Source organism: Xenopus laevis, chromosome 2L, assembly GCF_017654675.1.
Source record: "Xenopus laevis strain J_2021 chromosome 2L, Xenopus_laevis_v10.1, whole genome shotgun sequence".
In the NCBI taxonomy this organism is placed as follows: domain Eukaryota; kingdom Metazoa; phylum Chordata; class Amphibia; order Anura; family Pipidae; genus Xenopus; species Xenopus laevis.
Window position 1 is genome coordinate 44,426,490 of NC_054373.1, and position 25,529 is coordinate 44,452,018.

The 25,529-nt window shown below is 39.4% G+C and overlaps 3 protein-coding genes across 3 annotated transcripts; all 3 read right to left on the bottom strand.

Annotated features, from left to right (window-relative positions):
• Window positions 1–387: 387 nt before the first annotated feature.
• Window positions 388–4,876, bottom strand: LOC121399887 (protein kinase C theta type-like). Its single transcript, XM_041581812.1, has 5 exons — window positions 4,383–4,876; window positions 3,622–3,760; window positions 2,939–3,130; window positions 2,263–2,391; window positions 388–1,694 (listed from the first exon to the last, which is right to left on the bottom strand). Exons 2-5 carry the CDS (start codon window positions 3,679–3,681, stop codon window positions 1,575–1,577), a joined length of 501 nt encoding a protein of 166 aa, XP_041437746.1. The 5' UTR covers window positions 3,682–3,760; window positions 4,383–4,876; the 3' UTR covers window positions 388–1,574.
• A 49-nt stretch (window positions 4,877–4,925) lies between these two features.
• Window positions 4,926–9,515, bottom strand: LOC121399886 (histone-lysine N-methyltransferase, H3 lysine-79 specific-like). The gene is made up of 4 exons (XM_041581811.1): window positions 8,863–9,515; window positions 6,793–6,902; window positions 5,260–5,418; window positions 4,926–5,157 (listed from the first exon to the last, which is right to left on the bottom strand). Exons 1-4 carry the CDS (start codon window positions 9,245–9,247, stop codon window positions 5,062–5,064), a joined length of 750 nt encoding a protein of 249 aa, XP_041437745.1. The 5' UTR covers window positions 9,248–9,515; the 3' UTR covers window positions 4,926–5,061.
• A 5,899-nt stretch (window positions 9,516–15,414) lies between these two features.
• Window positions 15,415–23,972, bottom strand: eif1ax.L (eukaryotic translation initiation factor 1A X-linked L homeolog). Its single transcript, NM_001091069.1, is given in 7 exon segments — window positions 15,415–16,032; window positions 17,181–17,272; window positions 17,352–17,433; window positions 18,624–18,674; window positions 19,088–19,191; window positions 20,671–20,754; window positions 23,851–23,972. Coding segments are annotated over 7 exon segments (435 nt in total). The 5' UTR covers window positions 23,867–23,972; the 3' UTR covers window positions 15,415–16,026.
• Window positions 23,973–25,529: the final 1,557 nt, after the last annotated feature.

Consider the following 25,529-nt stretch of genomic DNA (forward strand, 5'->3'; position numbering starts at 1 on the left):
CAGTGTCGGTTGATATTACCTGCAACTATTCTTTACAATTATAATCTGATTGTATTCATATTATTAAGTGAGAGCCCTTTAGTTATATCCCTTGGCCAAACATATTAGATGTACCTGATGGAAATTGAGTTGGATCCGAGGGGAGAGATGTAGCACCTGTTATGGACTAAAAGAAGGCAGGGGTTACTCAAAGTTGTGGCCTGAAATATTGATATTAAAGGAGAACCAAATCCATGCTAATAAAAACCCCTACCCCCTTACCCCACATAGACCCCCTCCCTGCTCCCCCCAGCCTAGGTGGCACCTTAGGTAAATTCCCCTAACTCTTTACTTACCCCTCGGTGCAGATTCAGGGCATCAGAGTTCACAGGCGTCATCTATTTCTCTTCAGTAATCTATGGGAATAGAGCGTTATAACGGCGCATGCGCAGTTCGAGCAATCTGCTGTTTTGCGACAACTGCGCATGCGCCGAAAGTCACGGGATTTACTGTAGCGCCAGAATAAGATCCAAATATTACTGAAGAGAAGAAGATGGCACCTGTGAACTGTCATGCCCTAAATCTGCACCTAGGGGTAAGTAAAGAGTGAGGGGCAATTACCAAAGGTAACATCTAGGCTGGGGGAGCAGGGAGAGGGGTCTATGTAGGGTAGGGGGTAGGAGTTTTTATTAGCAATGGTTTGGTTCTTCTTTAATTGTGACAGTGGTATGTATGAGATGTGTGGCTGAAGGTGAGGGCCACACTGGATCTAGGGGTAGGCAGAAGCAAGTGCCTCAGGTGCAACAGTTGGATGTGAGACTGAAGAGGGAGCAGATTACTTGCAGAGAGAACTGCCAACAAGTGGTAAGAGTTGTAGCAGGTGAAAGTGAGCAGCAGTGGTGCACACTGAGAGGCAACAGATAAGGGCCAATGTTTTGGGCCAAAAATATATATATATAATATATAAGATAGGGCAAGTCATGAGTGCTAAAGATGGAGGCTAGTGGAGGAGCTGATTGTCTGCTGAGAGCACTCAGGATTGCCAGCAAGTGGAGAGTGGCGGCAGGGAGGAGTAAACCGAGGTGGTGCACAAAGAGCAGGGGAAGGGGTGTTTAAGAACTTAAGAAACTTAACTGATCTCAATTGAACTCTGGGCTTAAAAATAGGGCAAGAAATGGAGACTGTTGGTAAGAGTCAGAGATGGACATGGGCCAAAGATGGAGGCGTGGTGATAAGGACCAGATCTAGGTCTAATAGACAGGGCCAAAGATGGGTGCCGATGGAGAAAACCAGAGATGGGGCAATCATAGGGACTGATGTTATGGACATGAAATGGAGGCCAAAAGATGGTGGGCAAGGGCCAGAGTTAGAGGCAATGATGGTGGCTGGCTCTAAGAGGTAAAAATGGCTGTCTGTAGAAATGTACCCATACGAAGCCGTGACAGGTGGTCCTCGGTGCCGGATTTTTCAAATGCTCAGAGATGTTTTCATCTTCACTGTTCTTCAATGGAGACTGGATAGAATAAAATGACAGGGTTAAATGATGTTAACGGTTGGTAAATATAGCTAAAGAAACCTGACTTTCTTGAAGTGGCTCAGCTCTTCCAACTGTCATTCAGATATGATAACTCCATGCTTTTCTCATTTGAAGAATCGCTGCCCGCCTCTTCCATGAGCATCCTCGGCTGCTTGAAATATTTCTTGTCTAGTGTTAACTGTAGTAAAGAAAACATTTATCTGTTATTATTGAATGCATATTTTTATATTAAAGATTAGTTTAAAGATTTTATCACATTAGATTAAATTCACATAATTTCATATTGCTGAGTATTAAACACTCAAATATCATATATAGATATTATTGCCAAATGGATTTTATTAGTTCTAATTCCATTACTATATATTTTTGGTTTTGAAAAGTTTTGGGGAACCAGTAATATTGTAGTCCAGTTTATTCTTCACTTTATATGCCGGGAGGAACACAGTCTGTACCTGGGCAAAGAGATTGCTGCCTTGCCACACACACACACACACACATATATATAATACAAATTGGGGAGTTGTTGGTGTTTATCTCTTGCTACCAATCTTCAATTTATTGAACCCAGTTTTGACAAATGTTTGGAGCAAATTACTTAGGGGAATTATATTCTTATTTTTAACTCCAAAAATGGTTCATTATTTTCTGAAAAAAGATTCACAGCAAAATATACTGTTACTGTACCCAAGATTACTTTTACACAGTACATGCATTGTCTTTGCATATTGCAGTCAGGTACTTACTTCTGCAGGATAGAGAGGTGGTGGTACTTCCTGGCGTTCCAGCTGCTCCCAGTTGATGGAATTAAAAACTGGGTGTGCTCGGATGTTTCCAATAAAGCCAAGACGCTTCTCTGGGTCCTTCTCTAGGAGCTGAAGAAAAAGAATATTTATATATTCACTCATTTCTACTGAAGTGAAGCTCTGTACTTGCTATTGAGATATTTTTGTCCAGTGCATAGAACCTCATCGAACCCACTGGCCCCAATGCACATGCGCAGGAAGTGTGACATAGTTTACGTGGAAGGAAGTGATGTTATATGCATGCACGTTATGTCACTTTCCACCATGCATGGGCTCTGCAGCCCTCTAGGTTCCCCCCTCCTTTGCTACTAGACTTAGTAAGCAAGCCTCGTGGCAGCAGGAAAACTGTTTGAAACAATGCTTTTTTTACCATATATGCACCCAAGTCTCCCCCTTAAAGCTTCTGCTTTGGGCACAGGCCCACGGATGTTTAAATATAAATATGGCCCTGCCAGTAGTATCCCCTCATTGTAATGAGCCAGTCAGACTGCAGGGTATCCCACAGCCATGAATGTGAGGATTAGAGCTGCTACTAGAACAATAGGAGCGCCATTATGTACCTGGAAATAGATTTATTATAGCAGCACTAGGGACATACTCTTGTTCCTGTACCCACCTTGTGCAGAAGATCTTTTATTTCAGCACTCAGACATTTCGGGAAAAGGGGCTCATCATGGATGACTGATGAAGTGTACGTTTCATTGTTGCCGTCTTCAAAGAAAGGTGTCATGCCGGCGGCCATTTTGCAGATGACAATTCCTAGCGACCACCAGTCTGCTCCGGCATCGTACTCTCTCCGTTGTAAAACCTTGGGAAGACAGAGCAGATTATTTTTCACCACACTCTTAAGAATGTTCTGGATTATTACTGCTAAAACCTTAATGGGTATTTAACTAAACCTTTATACAATGATTCTTTCACTTATCACATGACCATTTGTACTGGTAAGTCCACACAGGGTGTTTTGGGGAGATTTGGTCACCTGGCGACTAATCGCCTCGTTTTTGCGGCGACCAATCTCCCCAAACGCCTTCCCTGACTCTGCGCCGGCTAATTTTAGCTGGCGCTGAGTCAGGGAAGGCGTTTGGGGAGATTGGTCGCCGCAAAAAAGAGGCGATTAGTCGCTAGGCGACCAAATCTCCCCATAACGCCCTGTGTGGCCTGACCCTAAAACTAAAGAACATGCTACAAACTCTAAATACTAAGCAGCTGAAGCGATGATAAAATCAATGTAAAATAGCAAAGACATCAGATTCTCTAATTCCTCTGAACTATATAATTTTATTCAGAGCAACTCACCTCTGGGGCCATGTATTTCACTGTTCCAGTCTTGCCTTTAACTTTCCTCTGGCCAAACATTCCCTCTACTGCCACACCAAAGTCAGCGATCTTTATGTGTCCCTCGCCAGTCAACAGGATGTTATCCAGTTTGATGTCCCTGCAAGGAAGACATTAAGTTTTAGGAAATGCTAATGGGGTTTTAGGGAACAAACACAGGTGGTAGAAGTTGATCCCCATCCTTGAAGCCTATTAACTCCTGACTATAAAAAATCAGTGACCCTCATTATAATACCGCTTCCATGAATGCTAAAAATCCAAAATTATAGAGCAGAGGAAGCAGGATACAAATTCCCTTTTAATGGTAGAGAGGAGTGGATAGAAGAGATGGATATGGATTTATATATATTGAATGTTAACAAGAAATATTGCTGATGCCCAGCGGATAGGTTAATATATGCCCAGCTACAGATTGTAAGCTCTAACAGCAGAATCCTCATTACCTCTTTTATTGGTCAATATTTGTATTTCTATTCTACAATGTTGTGACTATGCTGTGAATATATATAATAATAATAATAATAATAGTATCACACGTGATTAATTATATCTAGGTTTAAACTTCTTGGCCCTTTCATTCTAAAATGAATACAAGACTGACTGATTTTTTCCCTAATTGCGTCTTTACTGTCAGTCTATAAAGTCCTCAAAGCTGAACATGTAGAAGAAGAAATAAATGTTACAGAAAAATAATAGCAGAGTATTGGATACAATTTACTTACCGATGGACAATCCCGTTGGCGTGGAGGAACTGCAGGCCGCATATGATCTCTGCCGCGTAGAATCTTTGCAAATAAAAAGAATCAAACAAAAAGTCAGCCAGTTGGCATTCTCATACTGAATAAATACATTTCCTGAAATACTCTTTGTAAAATTCTTTCTTCACCACCATAACTGTACTATAACATCCAGTACACTAGTTACTGACCAGTGGGTCTCAGAAGCAGCACTGACCAAGAATAGCCCCATGTGAGTTTCTATTGGTCAGACTCATAATAAAATATAATCATAAAACTGTGGCTTGAGGGAAAGTTTCAGGTGTGCTAGCTTGTGGTTTACCCACCAAGGCCTCACATGCTCCTTCCAAGCATAAAACCCCAAAAATGTGTTTTGCTAGTTAGGGTCCTAATACAATTTATTAGGGGTCATTCTCAATGCCCTATGCAGTGCAAAGTGCAATAAATGACTATAATCTGGAAACATGGTCTTAGATCAACTTATAAGAAGGAACCACAGGAGAAAGGAAAAGTATTTAAGGAAAAGTATTTTGCTATGTTGGCACATATTTTTTTGCAAATAGAATCCTGACCCATTTTAATCTTTCTGTATGAAACTATAGATAATTATGGAATCTCTCTCAGGTACCATTGTCCCCACATTCCTGTACATACAGTGAGTCACTTACGTTATAGCGTCCATCTTCAGTTTCCCTGTGCGCTTTATGAATTTCTCCAAGCTGTTTCCACTGGCGTACTCCATCACAATGCATGCAGCCAGCTGGTAACGGAGACAAAGAGGAAGAAAGTGAAACACAGATCATTTGGATAAACCATGGGGTTATTTTTTTTTTTGCACAATTTTCTTGGCGCTATTCTTTACCTTTGTTTGGAAAGCTGCATGCGCGTGACAGAGGAATGGGCATCCAGAAGCCATCCTCAGTATTCGCACCTCCTTGGCAATCGATTGTCTATTCTCTGCTTTGTGTATCACCTTCATTGCTACAGGTTGGCTCTTGTTGGAACAAGTTGCCAACATTACCTGGCAAAGGAAAAAGAAAAGATAAATGATTAGAGGGTCCCTTCTAGGGACACAACAACTAAATGCTTCTGGGAGGATTAATATGTTTGCTTCTGTGGCAATATAAATTCCAATCTGTTATTTTGTAGGCTGCAAAACTAATACCTTGTAAATTAGTGGCAAATATAACTACTATCAGGCCTGGAACTAGTGGAAGGCACTGGTACTCTCTCCTCTTGTCACCACACCCCCAGTGTGGCCGGCCAAGGTTGCCTAGGGCATCTGGTTGAATTGGCCTGCCCCTGACTACTATTATGGCAAATAAAGTCTGTTAGGATTGGCCATATTATTAGGGCCGATTTAAAGAAACTGCTGGATGAGAGAATATTGGATTAAATGTTTAGAGTGAAGATTTACAGCCTTTTTGGTTTAACATTTGCTAGTGCCCTGTTACAGATAAACAAAACTCACTCTTCTATTGCTCAAGACATTTCCAAGGAGTAAATAAGCATTCGACTTTAAAGGGGTGCTTCACCTTTTAAGTATGTTATAGAATGGCCAATTCTAAGCAACTTCATTTTTTAATTTTTTATAGTTTTTTCATTATTTGCCTTTTTCTTTCAAGCTGACCTAATCTAAAAAACAAATTCTCTGTAAGGCTACAAGTGTATTGGTATAGCTACATTTAATTACTCATCTTTCTATTCAGGCTCTCTCCTATTTATATCACTTATTCAATTCAGTGCATGGTTGCTAGGGTGATGTGGAACCTAGCAACTAGATTGTTAAAATTGCAAACTGGAGAGATGGTGAGTACAAAGCTAAATAACTCGAAAACTGTAAAAAAGTAATAAAAAAATTAAACCTATTGCAAAATATCTCTCTCTACATTATACTAAAAGTAAACACAAATTGACCAAATGTAAAATTCTCCCCTTCCTGTCTTTAGCCCACACAATTTGGAAATGATTGAATTAAGGTGTCTTTTCTAGCAGCCAAATAATTCTGTCAGAACTGAAGGGCTTGAAAGGTCATTAATAAATTGAGAATTAGTGAGGCAAAAGTAAGAGTAAATCTTTGACAGTGTCCTGTTATAAAGACTCAAGTACAAGTACAATGTGCAGTTTTGCAAGGGAGGCCTGAGAGTAGCGGCTTGAACCAGTGCACTGATGTGCCAATGTTAAAGTGTGTGTATAGGCACAGATATTATTACTAATAGTGCTAAAGGACACACAAAATAGTACATGACTTTGCACTTGGGTTTACATGTGACTCTATTGCCTTTACATTTAGCCTGTACAAATCAATATAGGATCATGCATTGCATCTCACGTTTACCTCTAAGTTCAATTCCAGATAAAAACAGATAACCTTGTTGGGAATGCAATCACTTACCGAGCCAAAACCGCCATGACCCAGCACGGCATGGGTACTGTAGCTCGTGACCATCAGTTGAAGGGGCCTTTTCTCTTCAAGGCAAGGTCTTTTTTGGATGTTTCCTCCTTCTGGAAAAAAGAAATTGCAAATAGACATCAGTTGTCAGCTTGTGCTATTGTAGTTACCTTCATATAGGGAGTATACACTCAGCATTGCCTGGGAAATTTGATGGTACATTTATAAAATTGTAGTTTTTTTTTATTTAAAAAAAAGCACTCTGCACTACAAAACGTTTGTTGATACAGGTTTTATACAATGCCCTGTGGCATAAGTCTCCAGTATTTTAGAATGGTGCAATGTCATTGGTCAGATAGTCAGGCGTGTGGTTTTGTTGTAAACAGATTAAATCTTAGAACCATTAAAAAACTGTAAATTATTTTTTGAGTTATTTAGCTTTGTATTCAGTGGCTCTGCAGTTTGCAATCTGGTTGCTAGGGTCCAAATTACAATGATTTGAATAAAAGACTGGAATATGAATAGGAGAGGGCCTGAATAGAAAGACACAATAGTAATAAAAAGTAGTAGTAACAATAAATGTGTAGCTTTACAGAGCATTTGTTTTTAGATGGGGTCAGTGACCGCAATTTGAAAGCTGGAATGAGTCAGAAGAAGAAGGAATATGATTTAAAAAACTATAAAAAAAATAAATAAAGATCAATTGAAAAGTTGCTTAGAATAAGCCATTCTATAACATACTATAGGTAAAGGTGAACAACTCCTATAAAGAGTTAACTACCCTCTAAATGAGTAGTTAGAAAGTGACAGCTTCTTCCTGATGAACTGTGTGAGTGAAACAAGAGTTGTCTGATGAATTGTATTTGCATTAAATACGTGTTAAATGCATACATTTTGACTAAAGAATATAAAGTATGTTATATACTTGAAGTATGTCCATTCTATAAAGTAAATAACTCCTATAGTGACCCCACGTTATGTGCCCAGTATGTGCAGAGTATATACAATTTGTGACCACATAAAAATCAAATCTCTGCTGCTATTTTATTCTTCAGAATAAGTGCCTGGGAGCTCCTGACTGGAGTACAAACATGGCTGCCAATGACATCAACATTCCTCCCCTCCTCTCTATATAAGCTGCTACTGAAACACATATACAAATATGCGTTATGTGCACAGTATGTACAGAGTCTATATATGTTCTATACATTGCCTGGCCACAGGCAAATCAAATCTCCACTGTCATTTTCTCTTCAGAATAAGTGCCTGGGAGCTCCTGACTGGAGTACAAACATGGCTGCCAATGATTGCTAAACTGCTTCTGAGACACAGATACACTTGTCCGTTATTTCTGTTAGACACTGGCACCTGCAGACATTTTGCACAAATTGCCTTCATGACAAATATTAGCTGTCTCTCTTTTCCCTATCTTTACCCCATGTTATGTGCACAGTACGTGCAGAGTATATACATTCTGTGACCATAGAAAAATCAAATCTCCGCTGTTATTTTTCCCTTCAGAATAAGTTCCTGTGAGCTCCTGATTGGAGTACAAACATGGCTGCCGATGACATCATCATCCCTCCTCTCTAAATAAACTGCTACTGAGACACTTGTCCGTTATTTCTGTTAGACACTGGCACCTGCAGACATATTGCACTAATTGGCTACATGACTCTCTTTACCTTATCATTACTCCCAGGTTTTATAAGGGTTGGAAATGAGCAAAGGAATTCTGTGGAAAATATCTAGTGGTAAGCAATCAAATGTCTGCAGACTGTACCATTGGGGAGGTATTTCAGAGCAGTAATATGATTACTCAAACAAATGGGACAATAACAATGTTTGTTACAGGTCTATATTTAATTTACCTATGGAAACAACTTTTTTCCATCCAAGACAGTTTATGGTTTCCCCTCTACCTGTAAACATTTACAGCTATCACGTCTCTACAACCCCCCTCCACTATTATGCCAAAATATCTGTATTCAGATGATATTCATATACTGCACAATAAATTCAAATAATTCAATTAATTATTGAAGTATTTTTCTGTACTAAACTTTATCTTACCTTCTGATTTAGTGTAGCCCTCCATGCTTAGGGGTCTCTTCCTTGCCTCAGCTTTTTTCTTCTCTTCTTTCTTCTTTTTCTCCTTCTCTTTCTTTTCTTCTTTCTTCTTTTTCTTCTTCTCTTCTCTCATCTTTTTCTTCTTCTCTTTCTTCTTTTTCTTCCTCTCTTCTTTCTTCTTTTTCTTCTTCTCTTCTTTCTTCTTCTCTTGTTCTTCTCTTGTCATGATGTTCTGAAAGTGGACTTTTTTGCGCTGATGTCCTTGCTCCTCAACGTCTCTCTTTCTCTTCATCTTGATGTTGCTGTTGATCTTCCCATTTGCCACTTTCTTCACCCTTTCTTCAGACATAATGTCACAGCTAAGGGGCTGGAATGGGGTCTTCTTCATACTCCTGGCTGGAGGAAGGCAATCTAAAAGAATTTTGTACTCCACGGATGAAATATTCGCGATTTTCACTCTGAAAAATACCCGAGGTAAAAGTCGCTCTGCTCTGGTCTGAGAACAAATCCCAACTGAATAACTGCCACAGTGATGTGATCAGCTGACCTCAGTAACCAACTGCCAAAGTGGCATGTGCACCTGCCTGCAGTCAACAAGTACCACAGTTCTGTGCCATTTACAGTATAACACCATAGGCCCATATTGAAGCCTGGTACAGAACAGAGGGTAGAAAGATTCTAGCAACTGAAGCCAGTGTTACATGCCAATATGTATAAACAGAGTAAATAATAATAATATTCTGCTCCCAATGGGAGCCATGAGGCACAGTAAGAAGATTGATGCAGGCAAAACTTTAGCCACCCCTGGTGAATTTACAGGGACCCGTTTAAGTCCAGAACCATTTAATATATATATAGGCACCCATGGGCATATGCCTATGGTGTTTTTCACACACATAACACTATGGCTACACTAGGGCTGAGATGTCAAGTTTAAATGGGATCTATTAAGTAATTGGAACTTAATATTTAAACCACTTTATGGTGCCCTCTAGGTATTAATGGGTGGTTCACCTTGAAATCAGGGTCACTTTAAGGCAGGGATGGGTAATCAATGATTTAACAAATATATTAATTGCATGTTATCATTAGTAGACTTTAAAAAGGGATCCTTTATCTGAAGAAGGTGGACATTTCCACAACTAGAATCTAGGAGGGAAAACCACTGAAGAAGAGCTTAGCTCGGGGTCTTCTGGAGCAATATTTCTGTGTGATGACAGTACCCGTACAAAAAGGACTGAGCCTAACTAACAACAGTGACGAGGTTTAGCTAGCTGATTTGTATTTGATGCAGAGATTGGTTACTCTGGCATCAAAGGCATCCCACCGCGCCAGTTGCAAATTTATACCTATAACCTTATCCCAGGCAAGATGAAGGCCTGGGATGGTGAGGCTGCGCTAGGTTAACTTGAAGAAGTAAGCTTTACCGAGGGCATTTACTTTTGCCTTATCCAGAGGTGCTGGATTACTCAGGTACTCAGCATTACTTGTTACAGATCTCCAGATATGTTATATAGTGAATAATGTACCGTAAAATAAAAAGATATGCCACCAAAAAGTGCCATGACCATGTAAAGGCATGAGGTTGAATACAGGTCATGAAACACCAAGTTGGCGTCTAATATAATCATATTTTACATGGGGGTTCATTATTTCAGGGAGTGACACAAATGAAATCACTGATTGATCATATTTAAATTTCCTGAGTGTAACAGTTTTCCACTTGATTGTGCATCAAATTCCACAACATTGGTGGTAACCTGGCTTGTAGTTAGCTAAGCTTTTATTATATTCGTGTAAGGGGGGGGGGGTTGGGGAACAATTCACCAAAATCAACCAAACTCGAAAAACAACAATAATGGAAAAAAAACGAAAATAAACCAGTTGGTGTGCAATCTCGTCATTGATAAGCATATCACATAGCAAGAGAATAGGGGATATGGGTTTTTGAGGCGGTGTAGAATTTGCTCCATTGTTCCCAGTTTCGATCACTAAGGGGATGATTTCTAGCCCTTAGCGCTGCCCTCTCAAATTGTATGTTAGAGTCAATTTCTCCTATTTTATGACTGTATGTTGGGATCTCCAGTTTCTGGCAATTAGTCTCCTTGCTGCTATTAAGATGTGGGTTAGGATTTTCTCCTTCATTGTATCTCCCTGTTCTGGAAATTCGCCAAGTAGGGCTACACTTAAGCTGGCCATAGACGCAAAAATCTGATCGTACGAATCGAGGATTCATATGATTTTCGGACCGTGTGTGGAGAGTCCCGGCATTTTTCGCCCGGCGGAGATCGGTCGTTTGGTCGATCTGACAGGTTAAAAGATTTGTCTGCAGATAATATCTCTGCGTGTATTGGCGATCGTACGATTTTCAGTGTGAGATTTAGTCGGACATAACTTTCGTACGATTGCTGTCAGGGGCAGAACATCCGCTGATTTGTTCTTTTGTACTTTATTTGATCTGAATGGTTAGTGGCAGGTTGGGAGATGGGAAAGTCCGATTGTACGATGATTCCTACGATCGGATCTTTGCATCTATGGCCAGCTTAAGGGTTTGTGGGAGATTGATGTAGAGGGATTTAGTAATAATATTGAACACTGATTTCTAAAATTCTTGTAGCCTAGGACAGTTCCACCAGATTTGTAACACAGACCCTTTATTTTTGCAGTTTCTCCAGCGGTGATGTCCCTGGGTAGATTTAGGCCAATTTCTCTGGTGTTAGGTACCACCTATGCAGTAATTTGGAGTAGTTTTCAAGGTGGTCCGCACAGCTTGTGTGTATTTTCAGTTGTCATATGGCTCTCCATCAGTTCTCTATTGGTATTTATAGGTTAAAGTCCTTTTCCTAGTTGAGCATTGCTGAGAATTTCTACTAGACTGCCAACCTTTTACAAAGCCTACTTGGTCTATAAAGATTATGTCTGTTGGAATTCCCTGCAGTCTTGAGGCTAGGATACTGTAGTATAGCTTGAAATCTATATTTAATAGGGAGAGCGACCTGTAAGTATTGTTTAGGATCTTTTCCCTCTTTATGAATTAGCAAAATGTGCACTTCTAACATCTCTTTTGGGAAGCGTTGGTTTTCAGCAGCGTGCTTGTAGAGCTGTGTCAAGTGTGGTATCAAGAGATCTGCATACGTTTTATAGTATATGGCCGTGTATCCATCTGGGCCCGGGGCTTTTGTGTGGCCTTTTCTACTTCTGTAGCAGTAATTTTTTTATACATATTAGCTCGCTGGGATTCAGATAGTGCTGTGAGGTTGGTTTGTTGCAGAAAACTTTTTATGTCCTGCTTAGAAGGTTGGAAAGTAGCAGGTTCTTCTCTCAAGATATATAGCTTGTGGTAGAATCTAGCAAACCTATCTGCTATGTGTTTTGGGTTATGGATTGACTGATTTTTCTCATCTAGGATACTTTTTCGTAGGTTTTTAATTTGTTTAGCTAGTACTTCTATTTTATTTCTTTTATAGTAACTCCTAATTTTTAACTTTCTAAGGCCTAGTTCTATTTTCTGCAAATCTGATCGGATTTAGTTTGGTGGGGGTACTAGTGAGGTGGGGGCATGGTCAGACCGAGTTATGGGTCCTATGGCTGCTTTAGTAACATTTTGTAGTGTGTACTGGTCTACTAGGAAAAAGTCTATTCTCGAGTACATTTAGGGGCCGATTCACTAACTTCGAGTGAAGGATTCGAAGTAAAAAAACGTTGAATTTCTAAGTGTTTTTTGGGCTACTTCGACCTTCGACTACGAATCGAAGGATTCGAACTAAAAATCGTTCGACTATTCGACCATTCGATAATCGAAGTACTGTCTCTTTAAAAAAAACTTCGACCCCCCTAGTTCGCCATCTAAAACCCACCGAACTCAATGTTAGCCTATGGGGAAGGTCCCCATAGGCTTTCCTAAGTTTTTTTGATCGAAGGATATTCCTTCGATCGTAGGATTAAAATCCTTCGAATCGAACGATTCGAAGGATTTAATCGTTCGATCGAAGGAATAATCCTGTGATCGCTCGATCGTACTATCTGCGCTAAATCCTTTGACTTCGATATTCGACCCTCGATATTCGACCCTTTGTGAATCGGCCCCTATGTGTACTGGAGAGAATTATGTGTAATCTTTTTGGTTTGGATATTTCACTCTCCATGGGTCAAAATATGATGATATAAGTTTTGCTACGGGGTGCCTAGAGGGTTGCGTGTTATTTTGTTGTTACTATTTCTTCCTCTTTGTAAGTCTATTTCCGGATTTTGTATTAGATTGAAATCACCTGCAATGATGGTAGTTCCCTTCTTTAATGCTTCTAATTGTTGTAAAACACCTGCTATGAACCTGTGCTGTCCTTTGTTAGGAGTGTAAAGAATGAGCAACGTATATGCGTCTCCTCTTATGGTCCCTATAACAATTAAATATCTGCCCTGGGGGGGTCTCGCCATGGTTTTTAATGTCAAAGTTTCTGTGGTTACTTATTAGTATGGCTACGTCTTTTTTCTTCTCCTGGGCTGACGCTAATAGCATCATTGGATATTGTTTGTTCCCAAAGGTGGTCGCTGTTAAAGTGTGTCTCCTGTATCCATATAATATCCCCTTTGGCTCTAAAGGCTTCATGTAATAATTTGGATCTTTTAAATGGAGAGTTCAGGCCTTTCGCATTAATAGAAATGCATTTAGGCGCAATATTTGGAATACAGGAGTTGGCAAGTTTCTGTGGCGAGAACCCCTTGACTCACAGTATTTTCAACAATGCCTATTTTGATATACATTTGATCATACTTTGCACACCATTACTCATATGGGGAATACAATTTTCCTCATGATTTCCATATATATGGGGGTCTGTTTGCATCAAAACAACTTTATTAAGGAGCTTCAGTACTTCTATTATTAAGCAGACTCAAAGTATTAAGGGGGTGGGTACTTTGAGGTATGGTAATCCAAATTTTGTTTTTTTACGTGGAGAGACCGTTTTTGTAGCCCGAGCTAGGGCCAAACATTGTAATGGGTAAAGTACATCATGTAGCTATGATTGTTACCAATTCCGGATCCCTTGTTGATGGACTGCTGCTCATGGTAATCGGCTAGCGGTGGCCCTTTGTGTTGCCCAGTCTGTGCCTAGTTTGGGTTGACTTTTCCTTGGTGTGTTAGGAGCTGGTTGCTCTATGGGAATGCCCCATGTCGGGAACAGCTGCCAGGCTTCATCCAGTTTCAACATCACTGTTGTGCTTCCGTTCCTTGTGACGATGAGCTTAGTGGGAAAACCCCACCTGTACATGATCTTGAGTGTCCAGAGCGCTGCTGTTTTATATGCAAATTCATTTCTCCTTTGCCTTTGATAGATCAGAGTAGAGGGGAAATATCTTTGTTAATCTTCAGCATATTTTGAGTGGGTGCGGTCTTCTTGGAGCAGTTTCTCTTTAATGTGGTAAAAGTGGACCCATACGATAGTGTCTCTAGAGGCTGCCACTGCGCATTTTTCGCCTTTGGTAGTCTGTGGGCCCTGTCCAGTATCAAATCTGGTTCTGTTACAATAGGGAGGACTGCGGAAATAAAAGATTGTACATACGCAGTCAAGTCTTTTGCAGTTACAGACTCTGGTATACCTTTGTTTCGGCGTGATCTGTCCTCCATGTCGGCCATTTTTTTGTTTCAGCGCTGAAATTTTTTCTTCTAATGCCGACGTGAGGTTTATGACCTCGTTGTGCAAGCCTACTAATTCGCCCATCTTGCTTTCTAGGTGCGCTGTTCGATCTCCGATGTCCACTAGTTCTGTGCATACAGTGGTGCTCATAAGTTTATATACCCTGGCAGAATTTATGGTTTCTTAACCATTTTTCAGAGAATATGAATGATAACACAAAAACTTTTCTTTCACTCATGGTTCGTGGTTTACTAAAGCCATTTATTGTCAAACAACTGTGTTTACTCTTTTTCAATCATAATCAACACACAAATTACCCATATTCTCTGAAATATTATTAAGAAATCTGCCAGGGTATATAGACTTATGAGCACAACTGTGAGCCAGTTATTGCTTTCTGAATGTCGCACTGTATATCTTTGTGAAGTGCGTTGAGCAAGCTTTTCAGGGTGCCGGTTGCAAGACCTTCTTCTGAGTCAGTTGGGCTTTGCTCTCTGTACTGTGCGTTATGCTACGGAAAAGCTGGAGAGGCAGCACAAGACATTTCATTCTCACCGCCATCTTAGGGCCTTACCACTGTGTCTGCATCCTTGCTCTGTCAGCTTAGTCGGGGAGCCTTTTTTCTTGTTACTTTTACCCATCTTTAGTTCACCAGTCCTATCCGATCCTGATAAGGTATTAACTTAATGATCTTTGCCCTGGTTTTATTTAGTCTAGCGGGCCAAAGCTCTGAGCGCTATGAAAACAGGTCATACTCCATGCGCTGCTAGGCTACGCCCCCCCCATAAATACTTTTAAGCACAAGCTATAACTTTACAGTGCTCTGAATGTTTTATACAGCAAAGTTGGACATTTGTGTCAACACAAAAACCAGTTAGCACATTCAATTTGCCAAGGAAAAAAACAAAAAAAAAGGCAATTAAATGTATTAAGTAAAGATTTATTCAGTACTTAAAAACCTCATGTATACTGTATATTTCACAATTTAATAGTTACATCCAAGAACAATATGAAAACCAACTGAAGTATCAGAAGAATAACCATAATGGAGACGAGGATGCAGTATCTTGAATATTTAACTGGTATAAAATGGGGATTATGTAAAATCATGAATGCAACAGTTTCAGACACAGCACAATTATCATGGACAAGGCATGTGCAGTGGACAGGTACTGAATCTCCTTAATCCAACAAGTATCCAAGCAATCATGATAGAGACTTAAAAACCACTGTGTAGACCAGGTGTAGTAGTGGATTCATCTGGTGGAGAACAGCTCCAAGGCAGCATGTCCCCCATCGTTTTATACAGGCAGAGCACAATAGTGCAGCTCAAGTTAGGAATTTAAAATTTCACCTCTCCGATTTTCCAGATCAAGCTTTTTTGACCTCTACCTAAATGAATATAAATACATTAAAACTGTGAAAATAAATTTTATTCAGTGGAGAATATCATCTCTTTAGAAGGGCAGCACTCAAAAACAAAACATAGCCGAAAAATCCTTGGAATTTGGAATGGAATATTCGTCTTGCGTTAGATCTGCAGATAAAAAGAAAATACAAATACACATTAGTAAAGTGTTCACCGTCTCAGAAACAACCCTGACAAACTCCTTCAAGTATGGGATCCGTTATCTGGAAACCAGTTATCCAGAAAGCTCTGACATATGGGAAGGCGATCTTAAATACAATTTTAATCAAATCTATTTTTTTTCTTTTTCTCTGCAATAATAAAACAGTAGTTTGTACTTGATCCAAACGAAGATATAATTAATCCTTATTGGAAGTAAAACCAGAATATTGGGTTTATTTAATGTTTAAATATTTTTTTTTAGTACACTTAAGGTATGGAGATCCCAAGTTATGGAAAAGCCTTTTATAACAGGTCGATGTACTTGTTCAATATTGTACATAGTAATACATTTTGCTGCACAGAAGAAGGCTGGAGCAGTCTAACGTTTGTATTAGTCAGTAAGGCTTTAAGAGATCGATAGTAGAATGACATTTAAAACGATTAAACAAAGACACAATTTGGGCATATTTATCTAAGGTCAAATTTAGAACTGATGTGAATTTTGTTTTACTCTAATAAATTAGAATGTACTCAACTCGAATGGGAGGTTATGAAACAATTCGAACGAACAGGAAAGATCTAAATATTTGTTTGAAATTCGAATCTAATATGAACAAAACTAGAATTTTCCTCCAAGAAAAAAAAAAAAAAAGTGTGTCAGGAAGGCTATGAATATATTCAAAATGCGTCAATGGACCTCTGCCATTGACTCGTAATTAATGCGGCAGGTTTTAGGTGGGGAATATTCCAATTAGAACAGTTTCCATTGCAGAGGTGTGATAAATCTCGCTTTCAAATTTACTATCGGATCCTTAATAAATCTGCCCCTTAATGTTTGTTATGTAAAAAATTCATAAACTACAAGTGTAGGGAGACAATTTCCTGGTTGTAGTCTGTTATTGTATAACTTTTCACCTAACTGCACCCAAAAAGCCGCGTTGTTAAACGAACCCCAAGTTTAAGATGTAATGAAATTAAATTAGGCTTGTTGCTATACGATCATTTCTTTTGTATCTATGCTGTAAAACAGCAGGTAAATTGTCAGCGTAGCAGTATCTTTTTACATTGTGGCTTAATCATAAAACCGTTTTACTCCTAGCACTGTGATTACTTACATCATCAATATCTTCATCATCATCTCCAATGTCATCAAACTGAATCTCATCATCATCACCAGGGCCAAATGTGTCTGTTTCATTAATTTTAGCTGTAAGAGGAAAAATAAAGTTAAAAGGAGGAATTCTTCAACTTGAATGCACTCATTGCTTTACACACATTCCCCTTACCATGTTCTGGAAGTTCTCCGTAGGCTTTCAGACTTCTGGCTTCATCTGCATTGTATTTTAGAATGACGTCTGCTTTGTTGTCCTAGTAAAGAAAAAAAAAATTCAGTTGTTTGCATTCACAATATTCATAGTACTAGATGAATCAAGGACACTTTACACCATAGTTCTCCAATAATAGTTTTTCTAGATGGTATATGTTTGTAAAGTTATTATTCAATGACATGGCATGTTAAAGGCAAAACTATTAAACCTTTGAAGGGCATGTAAAGGCAAAAAAATAAAATCCCATTTTTACTTTTTTTAATGAAAAAGAAACATCTCCAATATACTTTAATTAAAAAATGTCTACCGTTTTTATAGGAAACCTGACTGTATGCAGTGAAATTCTCCCTTCATTTACTGCTGTGGATAGGAATTGTCAGATGGTCCCTAACTGCTGAGCAGGGAAACAATCATACTTATGAACAGCAGGGGGAGCCCCCGCCTTACTTCCCAGCCATGCAGAATTCAAGCAGCTTTGTTTATGACAATCCCTAAGCAGCCCAGACCACACTGAGCATGTGCACAGTCTTAGTCTTGCAAAGATGTTTAACAAAGTTACAAGATGGTGACCCCCTGTAGCCAACTTTGACAGAATAAAATCAGTGGAAACCAAGAGCTGAAAAGAAGTAGTGTTCTGGCTATTATGTTACACACCTAGTCACTGTTAGACATCCAGTCTTTATACATTACATTTTTGGCTAACTATATTAATTTTTTTTAAAAAATTTGCACAGCCTATTTACCCAGTTTTTATCTTTACACTGAACAATTCCTTTAAGTGAATGAATATGCTGACAAAAAGTGTACCAGTTTCAAATATTCAAGACTCAGCGACCCTATGCAAAGAGTGTAACGACACCCACGACATAGGTAATGTTATTTAAACCTACCCACATTAAGTATAATAGGTGGTTAGCACTTTAGAGAACTTGCAATAATCCATATTGGACATGTCAGTCACTGCTTAGAATCCCAGTGTCACTCAGACAATATACATGACTACAACACAACTGTAATTAAACATGGGATGTATACATACTAGAAGAGACCAGAAGAAATAGAACTACCTCTAAAGAAACTCCAGCTTTGGCCACTGAATTTGCTTTAACATGAACAAAGGATTAATGTCATAAGTTCCTTAATGTGGGCTGGACATTTTTCCAAGGGTTCTTCTGCATCAACAAAACTGTGGCATCTTTGGAAACAAACTGAAAAAAAAAGAGCACTTACTTGATAGTCTCGTAAGCCAACCAATATGATGTCTGATGTGTTTATCCAAACCTTGAGAGGTGGAAAGACAAAGCATATTAGTTTATCTGCAACTATAAGCTCTCAGTAGCATCATACAGCCTGCAAAGTTATTCAATATGGTGCTTAAAATTCTATGGATACAATGACATTATGGCTACAAACTTCATATAACATTATTTAGCCCATTGAAATGCAAATACTGCTAGTATTCTTGTATTATTTATAATCTCTTATTTATATCCAGGTCTTCAAAGTTGTTGCAGGAGTTTCTCCATCAGCAGAAAAGAAGATGGGGATCTACAGAGACATCTTTGGAGACAGATATTTAGTGCTACAGGGCTGTGGTTGCCTGGGGCTGGTACAGAAGAACAAAACATAACATTTCTGCCCTACTTCTTTAGCTCTCCATTAAAGCCCTTTCAAAGAACAAAAAGCCCACTTACCTTTTTTCGCAGTTTCCCCCTTATGTGACATAACCTTTTCACTCCATCAAAACACATGGCTTCTAGTCTGCCATTTCCCAACATCTTGATTACTTGAGCATATTCTGAAAGCATGAAAAAAGGGTCTTTGAAAATACAACTTAATATTTTATATTTTAAAATCTGTAGACGTAGAGGCAGTTTTAGAAAGTACTAAACCAGATAAGGGTTAATAAACTGCATAATATTTCCTATATACATTAAGGAAAGAAGTTTCATTTTAGTCCCCTTCATGGCAAACCAAAGTCTACAGTACACTGATGAACTTCTTAGGACAGCAATGTTTCGCTAGTAAGGGCTGAAGCACACCAGTTTTGTTCCGGCAAATTTGCCTTAATCACAAAGCACTTTTTTTCGTGCTTTGAATTTCTGCAAATAAACGTGATAAGGCAAATTTGCCGGAACAAAACTAGTGTGCTTCATCTCTACATGCATCTTGGAAGGTATGTTAGACTTGGAAGCAGTCTGGGATTGAATGCACGTTGTATGCACAAATAAGTGGTGGGTGGCAAGAAAGTATTGTTGTTGGTAGTAAGGGCAGCAGGGTGGTTCACTGGTTAGCTTTGTGGTCTTGAAGCTCTGCAGCAATTTCCTTGTTCCCATCCTATTAAAATTCTATACTCAGGGAATGTTATATTCTCCCTAGGCTTGCTTGGCTATCCCTCCCTCTTGTAATTTGAGCCCAGAGCTATGCAAGAGAAGGGAGAGATTCAGGCAGGAAGTGATGTCACACCAAGCTAATATGGCAGCTGCTATCCTAAACAGGGTCTAGAGCTGTTTACTCTGGTATGGTAAAGCATTCTACAGAATAAATATAGTGTTATAGCTTGCACTATTGTGGCTAATCTATTGGCAATAAACTGTCTCTGTAGCTTTCCTTTAAGTAACTACAGGTAAAATCTGTCATTAATTGGCTTTTAATGGTCTAGTGCAATCAGTATAGTGACAAGGAAATGTATAAATAGTAGCTATGAAACATACATTGAGAGGGCACACAGCTCTGTTGCAACTGTCAAACTGCTTGCCTTCATATGGAAGGATGGCACCGTGTCCCACATATGGTACATGTAGATACACTGATCCACACAGGCTGTGCAATAATATGCACAATAAGCACTCCGATGCTCTTTCTGCACAAACAAAATGTCTAGCCTGTGTGGAAGTGAATGTTGTTCAAGATAGCTTGAAAGGATACATGTGTATTAGAGCACTACCTGCATTTTGCCTAACTGCACTTGCTTAGCTTCTGCTATAATCATAATAGGTTCCTCCTATTATATTCAAAGTTAAAAGTAGATTTAAGTATGAACGTGAGCAATTTAGTATCGGAGACAACTGTGCAAAAATGAATGAGGTGTTTATGCAGATTCGTGTTTCAGTGTGACTCTGCCAGAGCTGCTATTGTATCTATAGTGAATATATAAACATGATCTAATAACCATAAGGCCTACAGTTGCTCTTGAAACATGTAAAGGGTGCTTCCAAATGTGCACATGACTTAAGGGGGTGAGAGGAGGAAACATTGCACATCAAATCCCACTCACCTTGTCCATCTTCTTTGAATACCAGTTCTCGTTTTTCTGATTCATTCTCGTTCTTACCTCGCCTTCTGTTTTTACCTCCCTTACCTTAAAATAAAAGTATAAAACCATTCAAGTAGTATGAAAAAGTACAATAACATTTTAAAATAACATTGCACTGAAACATAAAAGTATTGAGCATCAGGTTTCCACTTTTATGCTATACTTTTCACTCACTTGTGTGCAGATATCAACATGAAAATGCATGTTTTAGCTTTTCTGCACTTATAGCCACATAGGTTGACACCTGACATAGGGATTTTGTGAATGCTTTAATAAACAAAGTTTTTTATTTTATGAGGTGATGTATCCTCCATTTTTTTGGTCTTGCCCAACCTTTTTTACCCTTGAGCCACATTAAAATGTAAAGAGAGTAATTATCTTCTGATGTTTTATGCAATATTAGATAAAAACCAGAAGGAACAGGAGTTTGCAATGAATTGATTCAAGCATGTGTGCATTAACGGTTAGTCTAGCCAGTAATGCAGGAAGGCAATTAACCCACACAAGGAGCAAAGAGGCAACTACACAGCGTAAAGGAGAATTCAAGTCACAAAAAGTCAGATTTCAGAATTTGTGACTTTCGGTGCATGCGCAGTGGCTCGGGAACCCATTTGACCAGGGGGGGGGGGGGTTTATTATAGGTTGATACTCCTTTAAAGTGGGAAGACTGCACACAGGTACTAACTGAAAAATTGTGAGTACACACTAATGATCCATTACGTCGGGCCATAAAAGTGAGAAGTGAAACAAATGCAGATATATTTAATGATAAATCAACTTATATGGGATCCACCACTGCATTTTGTTAACAGCACACTAACACTGGGCCATATTGACCATATACAGATACACGAAGAGCTGGAAAGCTATCAGTGTTCCTTTCACCTGGGGATTATACAGTATGTAATACCGAGGGATCACTAGCATTGAATGTACAACGATAGTGAGAATCTGAGAACTATCTCCTGCCGCAAACTGACTTCCTAAACTTTCCTTATTTAAAAATCAAGTAGACATAGTAAGGGCTACACAACAAGAAGCAGGTGCAATGATAGAATTGCAGATTATGATACAGGTCTGGGCTTCCTTCTACTCAGACTCCACAGCAGCTTTCCCAATGCAGTAAAATTATTATAAAAAAAACATGTAGCAAATACAGCGGACTGCTACCCTCTTCTCTACCATTTTCATATTGCCCCAAATGTATATACAAATCATTGCCAAGAACAATTACAGGAGAGTTACTACATTTATGCAACTCCTGAAGATGTTCTTTAGTTAAATATGAAAGGCCCAAAAGAAAGAATTACAAATTAACTGTATTTTATATACAGAACTTAATGTACTAGTAGAGCTGTGGAGTCGGAAGCAATTTTGGGTCAGTCACCAAAAATGTACCAAATCCTATTAACTTTAAATACAAGCAGTGAAAAGAATCAAATCAGATTTAAGAGCTTCTATAAAGGATATGACAGAAGCAATTCTGTTTTAAGAACAACACTTTAGTTGTTTTTGGAGTGAACAGCTATTCTACAGCTATATGCCAGGTTTAATTTATATACAAGTTTGTTTTCCAATTGTGTTTGGTTTATGTAGTTTAAATTTGATTTTATGTTAGAATTACCAAAAGATGTGTTTATATGTTTGAGCTTTGGCAGTGATAAAATGCCTTGTATGTTATGTACTCAACTTCTTTCTTTCTGCTGAAAAAAATGCACATAACAGATAATCTCTGTCCAACACAATGGTGTTTTTATCTGCTATGTAACCTGTGCTTTTTTTCCCAGCAGCTTGAATGGCTGCCCCCATGACTACACAGCAGTTTGTTTATATAAACGACAGTAGTATTTCTGAAGCAAATACACAGAATTTACCAGTGCAGGGCAACACTACATTATATTTTTATTACTTTTATACACTGTTTTTGGTGTTACTGTTCTTTTAAAAACATTCTGAGGAGTCTGAGTGGAAGGATTTATGTTCAGACACCACAGCCCTGTGTACTAGCCCAGAGAACCCATACCACTAATAATCCAGAAAATTAGCTGTGTACAACAGCATTTCCGTCCTCTGCCTTTTTTCACAATAATTTTCCAAGTTTAAAGGTAACGCAAGACTACAATACCCAGCATGCAATGGGACTGACTTGTGTAAAAGACGGGGTGCTACCCCAGTCTTCCACCACTCTTAAGCATTCTTGCATTTTCCCGTTACTTTGCTCAATTTCAGACAATTTTGGGGCAAAAATCTGCTGGCCACCAAAATGTTTACAGGTTGACCTGTTTTACCAATATTTATTGAAATTGTATTTGTATTAGGCCTTATGGGACCCCTAAAACTCCTGGGCCCCCCTCTGTAGTTACGTCCCTGGTGAGGGGCGATTCTATACCGTTTTGCTTCATGGAAAATAGTGAAAATTTGAATGACTTTTTTCATATATATTCATTTATTTTTTAGGCTTTTTTTCACTGCACATATTGTGCTATTTTTGGGCTACATTTGAAGTGCCTCTTGGCTAGTTTTGTAGCTGACTTTGAAAATGAGACCAGGCAACCCTGCTGCAGAAGGAACACTTGCCAAGTCAGGAAACGTCCCCCCAGAAAAGCAGCCATTTTGAGTGATTTCTGTGGGTTCTCAGGGGGTGTTGGAGCGACTGTATAATGCAACACTGCACAGGGACTTGTATATTGTATTAATGCAGTATAGTGTGAGTGGATCCCTAAACTCAGACTAAATCGCATGAGTGAATCAGCAGAAGAGACGGGGAGCTACTGGCAGCAGCACAGACACACATATTCCTCGATATAAAGGGCTGAGGTTGCGCTGGAGCAGACGCCCAAAATACAAGGCTACTAGCCGGATTCTTTAGTTGCCCTTTAATATCAGGCCTTACATTGTTATCTCACAGTTCTAGGGACATGGAAGAGAGAGGACATCAGGCCGGACATTATGAGATGAACTCAACTGAAACCAATTGGAATCCAGTCTCCGAACACGAGTTATTGTCGAGACGGAACTGCGCAACCCAGGCCTACTAGCGCCTACTGTGATTACGCGATTGCAGTGCGGACGAGTTTACGCCGGCAAATCCTTTCCCGAGTCTCCCAGGCCCATTTACGTCGGCACGTTATGTCCCCCTACCTTTATTCTTTGGCATAGCTCAGTGTGAGAGCGAGTCCTGTCGGTGTGAGTCGGAAGATGTGGGAAACGTGACACCTCTGCGGGCAGCGACCAAAGCGTTCACAGCCGGTAAAGCGGGAAGCAGAAGGAAAACGCAGACTCTAGAGCCGCGTGCGTACGTAGGGAAGCGGTGCGTGCCGTGAGCGTAACACACTGACGTCGGAAGCAGCTTGGCGGCGTCACATTGACGTCACTGTACCTTTGGCCTTTTGCACGGTGGCGAATCATAAATAACACAGCCTTTCACTATCGGGGTTTTTTTTTTCTTTAAATCAACTTTATTGGTTACAGGAAATAAATTGCGGAAGTGGATAGATTCCGTTTATCGAAAGGACGTTGTCTTGGTGCAATTAATGGATATAGTTTGTCGGATTATATCAGGCTGCTTTGTAGTGGTACAAGGGCAGCTATTCTGGATTCTCCTTTGTGTAATTAGAGACTAGGTTCTGCTGACAGGAGACGACAGGGCGTGGCCTGGGGCAACCGGGGACGCGCATGCGCAAAGCACTTTTGGCTTTGGAAAGCGCAACCACTTTTCACTGAGGTAACAATTGCCGGCCTAGGGCTGTGAGGTATTTACCTGGCGACCCCAAGCTTTACTTTTCTGCCTACCCCTAGTTCCAGACCTGGGAGACGGGCCATTGTGTGGCAGCAGCATTTATACATTGGGAGGATTGTCACAGATAATGGGCTCCTGCTTTAGCTTTGTTACCCCATCATATATGAAGTCAGAGCTGCCCCTAAGTGATTTATAACCCCATTCATTGAAGAGGCTGCTTGCCTTAACCTTTACACTATTTATTCAGCAGCTCTGCACTTTGAGCAATCTGGTTGCTAGAGTCCAAATGACCCTAGCAACCATGCATTGATTTGAATTAGATGAAGACCAATTGAAAAGTTGCTCAGAATTAGCCATTCTATAGCATACTAAAAAAAAGTCAAGGGGGAAGTAAAGTCTAAAATAGAATAAGGCTAGAAATGCTGTATTTTGTATACTAAATATAAACATGAACTTACTGCACCACAAGCCTAATCAAACAAATGATTTATGCTTTCAAAGTTGGCTACAGGGGTCACCATCTTGTAACTTTAAGAAGAAATACAGGGCAGTGTATGGAAACCCAGGTGTAGAGCTAAAGGAAGTGGCATTTTATCTGAGAACACCAAGGACACAACACAAGGGTATCCACTGGGTAGTAAAAGAATGGGATATCTCAGGATTGAAAACACAAAATGGAATGAATATAAATACTGTAGTTCCTGGATTGTGAAACAAGAGAGAGAAAACAATGTACCACGGCTTGAAAAAACAAAACAGAAGCAAGTATATATGGAAATAGAAGGTGCTCTGCTTGTGTTCCATTCAGCCAGAAATGGCCAAGTAATGAGATAATAAAGCAAGAACAGGTTATATATTGAATACATCTCTTAAAGGGGCTGGTTGCCTTTAAATTAACTTTTAGTATGATGTAGAGAGTAATAATCGGAGACAACTTGCAATTGGTTTTCATTTTTTATTATTTGTGGGTTTTGAGTTAGCTTTTTATTCATCAGCTCTCCAGTTTGCAATGACAGTAGTCTGGTTGCTAGGATCCAAATTACCCTAGCAACCATGCACTGATTTGAATAAGAGACTTAAA